We start from the raw sequence: 9,784 nt of genomic DNA on the forward strand, positions 1-9,784 counted from the left end.
CTCGGCTTTTTAACCAAGCCCCGAGCTACCCCGGGCCGCGGCTCCTCCCGGCCTGCAGGGGGCAGGCTCGGCCCGGTGTCCGGGCGGGGCGGCAGAGCAGCGCCATGGCGGACAGGTTAACGCAGCTGCAGGACGCTGTGAACTCGGTGAGGCAGTGCTGCTGTCCTCTCCTGTCTCTTCTGCATTTTTCTTTCTGCAGGGGAGAGGGGCCCGGCGTTGGGCGCGCTGCGCTGGCAGCCCAGGGGGGCATCGCCGCTGCTGGCCGCGGGCACTGCTCCCGTCCGTGCCGCGGGGTCGGAGGGCGAACCGGGATGGACGTGGCCGCGGTGCTGAGGCAAACTAACGGTCTCGTTACCGCCCGCAGCTCGCAGACCAGTTCTGCAATGCCATCGGGGTGCTGCAGCAGTGCGGCCCGCCGGCCTCCTTCAGCAACATCCAGACGGCAATCAACAAGGACCAGCCGGCTAATCCGACGGAAGGCGAGTCCTCCTGCCTCTGCTAGCGCGCCGCGAGCGGGTCCCGGTGCGGAGTGCCCCGTGCCTCTGGCTGTGCACCATCTTGTGCTCGGCAGGCAGTTCCGCCGGTAGTAACGCGAGGGGTGGCTGAATTTAAGTCAGAAACAACATCAGCTGCACTTGCTGGATAAGGTTGTGGTAGAGGAAAGATCACTTTAAGTTTTAACTAAGCATTAAAACATGTTTCTTGTGGTGGTTTGTTTGCACACATGCAGTAGCCTTTTCTATATAAGTTATTGTAATAGGACTGTTGGGGGAGGTTGTTAGTGAGCAGCCCTTTACTTCCAAAAAAAAAAAAATATATATATATATTTACAAGAATAGGGGTTAGTTTCATGAAGTGGAGCATGAGTTTAAAATTCGCCATTTCATAGACTTGTAGTTATTTATGTTTCTGTATGTGTTGTTTGCTTATGAAATTAAGGAATAATGTCTTGTTGACTCTCCCAGCTGACAATTGTGGTTTTTTTTTTTTCAGTTGCTGTTGGTAGGTTGCTTGGGTATTGATTTATTTTTTTCCTGAGAGAAATAAAACTAATGTAAGATACTAAAATTGAAAAGCAAACTAAAAGTTCTATGTAATCTTAGAATTTCAAGTTAGTATTTAAATAATTATGTTATCGTCATCCTAAATCAATACCCCCTATTGTTTTTCCCTGAGAAAATTTTGCAGGTTTCATGCATTAGATAAAGTTTTATTAGTAGGATACCAGGGGAATGGTGATTCTCTTTCTAGGACAGTTGTTGACTAGTCCTTCATTGGGTACGGTGGCTTGCTCTCTGACACAAATTAGTTGGAAAAAAAATCAAGTAAAAGATTTGTTTGCTTCTTTATGGTACTTGAGGCTCTTCCAGGTACTGACATCTATGTGATGACTTAAGAGTTAGAGGCTTTGTTAAGATCCTAAAAGGGTCAGTCCTCTGCTTTGTCTTTCTTATTCATTTCCCTGAATGTAGTGAGTTCAGTAAAATCATATAACTGAGTTAATGATGCTGATGAAACAAAACTACCAGTTACACGTCCTTGGGTATTTAAATTCTTAACAAACAGGCCTTAAAGCTTAGTCTGGAGAGCAGTGATGTACAGGTAAGAGTATATATGTGATAACACAAAGGACAAGCTTTAAGTGGGTTTGTTAGGGTGCTTTTGGTTGCCTGGGTTGTTTTATTCAAGTCAAGCGTACCTTTGAGAATGTCAATCTTTTCTAGTTTTTTCTCTTTTGGAGAATATTTTCTCAGTTCATGAAAGATTTGTGGAAGCAATCAACAGGAAAAAATGTGTAAGATCTTAAATTATAAATTGAAGGCTGTTTCAGTATTCTAGCTGCAGTAACAAATTGATTCAAATTGAATGGATACAACTCCATATGGGAAAGCTTTGTTTCTGACTTATAGAGTCTCTTATTAAAAATCCACGTAGGTCTTTCAAAGATCTGGTAGCTAAATTAAGATCCATTATTAACTTATGTTCTTCTGTTTCTCAGTGGCAATTTAACTTTTCCTGTGGCTGAATAGTTAACTTTTTTTTTTAAAAAAAAAAAACAACTAAGAAACCTTGCATTCTTTCAAGATTCTTAACATAATTTACTGTCTGTTCTGAAAGTAGCAGGACTCATTTTTTAAAAAAAAAAAATATTCATGAGAATAGAACAAACGATTAGAATTTTTCAAAGTAGCACCCTTCTGCATCTACACACTGCCAATGAGTTTTCCAGTTTTTGTACACCTCCAGGAACACCTGGACCGGAATGCTGTTTAGCTCCCTCATCATGGCCTCTTGAAGCACCTCTATCAATGCGTGATGCTTCCGTTTGAGCGTTGATTTTATTCTCGGGAATAGAAAAAAGTCTGGTGGGGCCAAGTCGGGGCTGTAGGGGGGCTGAGGCAGCGTTGCCACCTTGTGCTGGGCAAGATACTCCACTACGCGGAACGCTGTGTGGCTCGGCGCGTTGTCATGGTGCAGCTGCCAATTGTTGACGATGGCTGGGCGGACGCAAGCAATGCATTTTCGCAGTCTTGTGAGGACTTCCACGTAAAAAACTGCATTAACTGTTTGTCCGGGTGGTACAAACTCTTTGTGGATGACTCCATATCGATCAAAAAAAGCAAATGAGCGTGGACTTTTGCTTGGATTTGCTCATTTGTGCTTTCTTGGGGCGTGGGGAAGCAGGGGTGTGCCATTCTGTGCTCTGCCGCTTACTCTCCGGGTCGTATTCAAACACCCACGTCTCGTCACTGGTCACAACATTGTCCAAAAAGTCGGGCTTCTCATTCACATGATGAAGAAGATCCTGGCAGATTGCTTTCCAGTTGGCCTTTTGCTCCTCTGACAACACTTGTGGCACAAACTTCGCGCACACTTTCCTCATGGCTAAGTTTTCTTTCACCATCTCAAAAACTTGGGTTTAAGGAATGCTTAAGTCATCAGCAATCATTCTGATACTCATCCTGCGATCACGGTTCAGTAAATTTTTCACTCGCGACACATTTTCATTGGTCTTGCTGGTCGAAGGGCATCCAGAGCGGTCGTCGTCTTCCACTCTTTCCCTACCTTCTTGGAACAGCTTGTGCCACTCAAAAACACCCAATCTACCCATGGCAGCATCACTGTAGGCCTTCTTAATCATGTCGTGAGTCTCTTTGCCCATTTTACCAAGCTTTACACAAAATTTGATCGCGTATCGCTGCTCCAGTAAACGCTCCATGATTCTCCGTGACGAGGCGTTTTGACAGGTTTTCACAGTACAAGCGACCTGCTCTCTTCAACAGCTGACAGCCGACTGCCGATTTTTCCCAGCGTTCCCAATATCCCCCTCCACTGATCGTGCGCGTGCAGACTGCCTCTCGTCTGCCCGTTCGCCCAGGAAAAAGCCAGTCCTACTACTTCCAGAATAGACCATGTAGTCTGTGTATTTGAATTTTTAGAACCTTTACAGTTTCTAGTGTTCTCTTTACGTCTAGTGACAGACTTCAAGGCAAGGGTTGAAAGGTTAAATGAGTTCTTAGCTACTTTCAGTGCTTAATGTAGTGACTAGACTAGTACTGTTCTTAGTAATTTCTTAACTGGCTAACCATGATGGAGTTCTAGCTATTTTCTCACTTATATAAAGCCCAGCCCTTTGTATAACCAGTTACCTTGTTCTATCTGGGATTGTAGTCAAACTGCCATCATCTTTGTAGAACGGCTCAGGTTGGAAGGGGCCTTAAAGATCATCCAGTTCTACCCCCCCTGCCATCAGCAGGGATGCCACCCACCAGACCAGGTCACTCAGGGCTTCATCCAGCCTGGCCCTGATCACCTCCAGGCCTCCAAAGTTTCTCTGGGCAACCTGTGCCAGTGCCTCACCACCCTCTGAGTGAAGAATTTCTTCCTAACCTCTAATCTAAGTCTTCCCCTCCTTTTGCTCTGTCAGATAATGACAAGACAAGGGAGAATGGTTTGAAACTGAAAGTTGTTCTCCATCTTTCTTATAAGCCCCCTTTATGTACTGAAAAGCTGCAGTGAGGTCACCTTGGAGCCTTCTCTTCAGGCTGAACAGCTCTATCTCTCTCAGACTGTCCTGTGATGAGGTGCTCCAACCCTCTGTGCATCCTTGTGGCCCTCCTTTGGACCCGCTCTAAGAGGTCTACATGCTTATGGTGCTGGGGGCCCCACAGCTGGCTGCAGCACTCCAAGTGGGGCCTCACAAGGCAGAGCAGAGGGGGACAATCCCCTCCCTCGACCTGCTGCTGACCATGCCTGTGTTGATGCAGCCCAGGATGCAGTTGGCCTTCTGGGCTATGCAAGCACTCACTGCTGGCCTATGCCAAGCTTTTGGTCCACCAGAACCTCTCCGCAGGGCTGCTCTCAATGAGTTCTGTCCTCATGTCTGGGATTGCCCCAGCCCAGGTGCAGCACCTTGCACTTGGCCTTGCTGAACCTCCTGAGGTTCACATGGGCCCACTTTTCAAGCTTTTCCAGGTCCCTTTGGACGGCTTCCCTTCCTTCTCTTGTATTGACTGCACCACTCAGCTTGGTGTTGCCTGCAAACTTGCTGAGGGTGCACCCAATCCCACTGTCTGTGTCATTGATAAAGATATTCAACAGTACCGGTCCCGAGACAGACCCCTGAGGGACACCACTCATCACCAGCCTCCATGTGGACATAGAGCCATTGACCATCACTCTCTGGGTGCAGACTTCAAGCCAATTCCTTTCCTACTGAATGGTCCTCCCTTCACATCCATCTCTCTGCAATCTGGAGATGAGGATGTCATGTGGGACTGTGTCAAAGGCCTAACAGGAGTCCAGGTAGATGACATCAGTCAGTTTTCCCTTGTCAACTGATGCAGTCACTAATATGGTTGTGTTCTTATCACTTATGATACTGTTACATCCTTCCTCTAGGGGAAATTTTAGCATCTGTATACTTCAACTCTTTAGAATTTTCTGTTGTAAAAGCAGGGTTGTGCTTATTTCAATAATGTGTTGAGTAGGCTGACTTTATTTAATTCTTTTAAAGAATATGCCCAGCTGTTTGCAGCATTGATTGCACGAACTGCAAAAGATATTGATGTTCTAATAGATTCCCTGCCTAGTGAAGAATCAACAGCAGCTTTACAGGTAAGAGTACTTGTAATTAAAAATATCGGCCATTACTGATGGCAACTTTCCTTCTTTTTTAAACACTTTTTTAACTTTCAGACATGCAATCATAAAAAGTGACTCTCGTGTTGGCCTGAATTTTTCAGGAAGGTAGCCTGTCAGTATTTTATGGGCTCACTGGAAAAACTGCTCTTTACATTTGGTTCTTAATACGGCTATGCACAGAATATTTTAAACTTTTTGGCTACAAAGTTTTCCAAAATTAACTTATCATAACATCACAGTCCTAAAGCATAGTACAGCTACCTGTGTTGTGTAGATATTCTAATATTAATGCAACAGATATGACAATACTGATGTGCATTGGCATTGTTGGCTGCTTTTTTTCCTTGGATCTTTCATTGTCTATTTGCTCATTAGGGCCGTTTCATTTTGTAGCTACACTTCTGTAGTCTTTCGTTCTGCTACAATGTTACTGGTTGTTAAAGGATTGGCAGGGTACGTTTGAAGTTCTCAATCTCTGTCACAAAGCAGTTCCTTCACTTTTCAGTAATAGGATGTACTCTTTTGGACCAGCCAGGCAATTTTGATGTTTTTATTTCTTGTTCTTCCTTTCTTTAGACCGCAGAAGCTCTAGGAAGAGCTTGGGAACAGAAAGCAGCTACTAACCAAGGCAGCTATTAGCAAGCGTAGCCAGTATCATAATCTCCATTCCCTGCCTTACAGGAATGGAACTGCTGCAAACAGTTTCTGAGCCCTTTTGCAACATTCAGCTGTTTCTCACTACCAAAAAATGTCTCAGACCTACAATTCAAAGAATGCTGCTGTGTTTTGTTTTGTTGTTTTTTTTTTTGTTTGTTTGTTTGTTTGTTTGTTTTTGATGTTCTGTGTGCAGACCTTGCATATTAAATGTCAGTTTTTTTGGACTCTAGTTTCTAAATTTACATCAAGTATTTTCTTTTTAGAATGCAGCAAGGATACAGAAAATTCTGTTTCTTTGAGAAATCTATTTAAGATCTCCTGAAGGTTTTACACCAGGGTTGATAATCTGTGACTATCCAAAAGCAAATTGGAAACCTTGCTAATAACAATTGAACATACTAATTGGGAATGTAAACACCAGCCTCATTTCATGTGACTGTATCTAATAGTTGAAGACTTCTTTCTTCTGCAGCTAAATTAGACTTATTTCATGAATGAGTTGGGTTTGATTGTAGTGACAGCTAATGCAAGCAAACCAGGGTGCTCCAGAAAGGAATTAGTTATCCAGTAGGGGCATGCTTTCCTCAGAATTGATATTCTAACAGTTTCTCGCTTAGTTCATGCAGAACTTGGTTTCAAAAGAACTTCTGATCTTTTTTGCTTGGTTTTGAGAAGTTAGCCTGGATTCCATCTTTTACTGATTCTAGTTTTGACTTTTATTTTCTGTTGTTTGAATTAGGGCACTATTAAAGATAAATATTCTGACATTTAAAAATACTATTTTGTCTTGTCTGATGGTGATTGGAATACTCTAAGGTATGCAATGAAGGTTTAGTTGAAAAAGGTAGATAGACACCTGATAGGTAGGCTTAAGTGATAAAAGGGGCTGCCACCTTAATACCCAACACAATTTACTGGTCCCTCTTGAGGTCTTTTGTGCCAAGGCTGATGCATATTTTGCTCAAAAATGGCAGTTTACCTGCAGTCAATCTTCTAACATCTGAGACTGAACTAACTGAGCTGGATTCTATATTTTGAGCTTGTATGTTTTTCTATTCTTTCTCTGACCTTTCTTCCAAGGTCTGTCAAGTCTTAGGTGATATATTAACCTTCATTGTACATGAGCCTTGCAGAGCAGGAGATGAATATGTTCAAAAACTTACCAGTTTAAGCATGATTATAAGGAGACCCATTAACCAGGTTTTAAGGGTTTGGGTAGTAGTTTAAAAAAAGTGTCTGAAGCCAATTTTGTTTCATCTGTTCTGTAATTGAGTTGGAACAAGTCTGAGTAGCTTTAAATTTGGTAAATATTTTACCTGAATGCTGAAGCTCAGGTGTTTTATTTCACTAACTTTGTCTAAGTGAAGCATTTTTGTTCAGAAATAAAATATGTGATTTTGTTAGTTTCATGTGAAATATGCTATTTAATAGGACGGTCTAAATAAGGTCCCCATAAGATTTAAGGATAGTTTTCAGTACCTGTGTGGGGAAGGGGATAAATATTCACTTCTTATCAGGAGAGCTAAGTGTTGCAGTATGAAAGCAGCTAACATCTCTATTTGGTGTTTTTAATTTACTCCATGTGGATATGCACTGTGTTTCAGGCTGCACGCTCTAATGAGTTACTCTGAATTTACTAGTATAGAATTTGGGGATAAAGGGAGAATCTTTGTTTTCTAGGGGGCGTTAACCGTTACATACTGCCTCCCCTCAGTAAGAAAGTCAGTTTTGTGTATTTGAAGATCCTTACTTGTCTCCCTTCCATTTTAAAGGCTGCTAGTCTGTATCGATTAGAAGAAGAAAATCACGAAGCAGCTGCCCGTCTAGAAGAGGTGGTTTATCGTGGAGATATGCTACTGGAAAAGATACAGAGTGCCCTGGCAGATATTGCCCAGTCACAGCTGAAGACGAGAAGCGGCACGCATAGCCAGCCCCTTCCGGACTCGTAGCACCAGGGGGCAGTGCACCCCTGCAAAATGCAACTGTGAAAGCCAGGTGAAAACACAGCTCTGTGTCTACAGGGAACTGCATCACCCAGCCCTGCTCCTGGGGGACTACCAAGTGCTCTGATTATCAGTAACGATGTCTTTCCTCAGAGGTTAAGTGGCATGTGACATATGAGAAACATATGGTGGTTCTGTTCTCAAATTTCACATCTTAGTGTATATTTCTTTGACTTAAAATGTTAATATCTTATTTTTTTTTTCTGTTCATAGATATGTCTGACTTCAATCTGTTACTTTTTATATTGGCCTTACTGTCTAAAAGAAACAAAGTTACCATAATGGTATTTGTGTAATTTACTCATCTGTCTGCAAACTTGTATGTTCTTGGTGTATTTTCTGTAAAGCTCAAATAAGCTGTTTAATTTGCCAGAGTTCATACAGATAATGCTAGACAATGGCACAAATACAGTGGTGGCCATCTGTTTTAATTAACAAAAATGGTAATTAAACATTTGTATTACTACTTAGCTTATCTTTTACAGAGCAAATAAAGGGGTAGGTAAACTCTAAAGTTTGCAGAGCAAGTGTTCATGCCATTGGCATCTCATTTAAAAATAAATAAATCTGCAGATACGTGGTATGGCATCTCTTATCATTTGTAATTCACAAACGGGTTTTTAACTCCATTGCAGCCACTGATGTGCTGTTACTTGCTCATTGCTCTGCTTCTGCTGCTGTTCTGCATTCTCAAGGCAACTGGTGAATTCCTCTAAAGCAGACAGCAATAAGGAAGCATTGGATGGCTCTGAGAAACTAGCAGTGAGAACTGAAAGTAACTTATGTGATATTGCTTTTCAGCATAAGCAGCTGCTGCCATGTGAATGCTAAAATCATAAGCAGTAAAAGTCCTGTGATCCCCACCATGCTGTAGAGAGGTTTTTCTTTCTATCTTCACACACTGAAAAAACTTGTGCTCCTCATCCTAGGACTATAGAAATGCCAACATCTTTTCTTCCATTTGGAAAAAATAAAACGCAAAATAAAACTACCAAAAACAAACCCACCAGATGATTTGGGCTTCAGCACATGAACTTGGAGTCAAACTGTTGGTCACCCTCTATGTCTTTGAGTTACCCGACTTGTGTTATTGTGTTTATTTCTACATGTCTACTCATTTCCTGTTCAAGACTACCTTCTATGTATTGGACGTGCATCAGCTTAGGTAATGTGTATTGCTAATGTGGATGGACAGATAAGAGCAATTCAAGTAGGTCTTTAGCAATCTGATCTGTAGGGAATTAGATCCTTCTGCTTAGTAGGCTGCACCAATGGAATGAAGAGTGTAATGTGGCACAGAATGGTAGGTGTTGTAGCAGCATGTTTTGCGGATTAAAAACTACAAAGCTGTTCCAACCTGTAAAGTAATAAAATTGACATATTTAATCAGGCTTGTATTTAATTTAATATTTAGTCAAACTTGCATTTCTGTAGTCATAAATTTAGTCTGTTATTGTCAGGCTTACACCATACAGATTCCTCAAAAGAAACAACTGGGGAGGTAAAGAGGCTACACAAAGCACAACTCCAGTTCTGTAATGGTATAGCTATGTAAAATAACTGAGCTGTGGCAACTTACTAAGCCTTGTAAATATGCCTGTGGCCAGTGGAGGCTGAGGGGCAAAATTTTAATTTGAAGTAAGCTCGTCAGGCCTACTCTTTTCTGGGAAAACTGCATCCAGTGCATCTGAAGATGATGATTTTTTTAAAAAAGCTAATAGACTTGGAAAACTTTAAGTGAAGTGCTTGGCTTTGCTTACGTATTTTATAGGTATTGAGACATCTTAATTTCATATTTGTACAGTCCTGGAAAAGGGATTAGTTCTTTATAGTAGATTCCCTAGTACAGTTTAATATGGGCATCACCTCAAATTTGTTCACTTTGAAACTTCCTTTTTCAGAGATGGTGTACGTCTTCACTAACAATACAGTTTTTGTTCCATATATTTTTATTTTTGTACTTGAAAACTGCTGTATTA

The 9,784-nt window shown here is 41.8% G+C and overlaps 1 protein-coding gene across 1 annotated transcript; it reads left to right on the forward strand.

The window, feature by feature from the left end:
- Window positions 1-96: 96 nt before the first annotated feature.
- MED21 (mediator complex subunit 21) lies at window positions 97-9,164 on the forward strand. Its single transcript, XM_082769078.1, has 4 exons — window positions 97-146; window positions 365-479; window positions 5,018-5,118; window positions 7,575-9,164. Exons 1-4 carry the CDS (start codon window positions 105-107, stop codon window positions 7,749-7,751), a joined length of 435 nt encoding a protein of 144 aa, XP_082625204.1. The 5' UTR covers window positions 97-104; the 3' UTR covers window positions 7,752-9,164.
- The last annotated feature ends 620 nt before the right edge of the window (window positions 9,165-9,784 follow it).

This window comes from Aythya marila (genome assembly GCF_965140915.1).
Source record: "Aythya marila genome assembly, chromosome: 1".
In the NCBI taxonomy this organism is placed as follows: Eukaryota; Metazoa; Chordata; class Aves; order Anseriformes; family Anatidae; genus Aythya; species Aythya marila.

Coding starts and splice junctions, on each gene's coding strand:
- MED21 (XM_082769078.1), top strand. CDS start 105: ATGGCGGACAGGTTAACGCAGCTGCAGGACGCTGTGAACTCG. Junction 480..5,017: donor GCCGGCTAATCCGACGGAAG/GCGAGTCCTCCT, acceptor ATTCTTTTAAAG/AATATGCCCAGCTGTTTGCA. Junction 5,119..7,574: donor AATCAACAGCAGCTTTACAG/GTAAGAGTACTT, acceptor TCCATTTTAAAG/GCTGCTAGTCTGTATCGATT.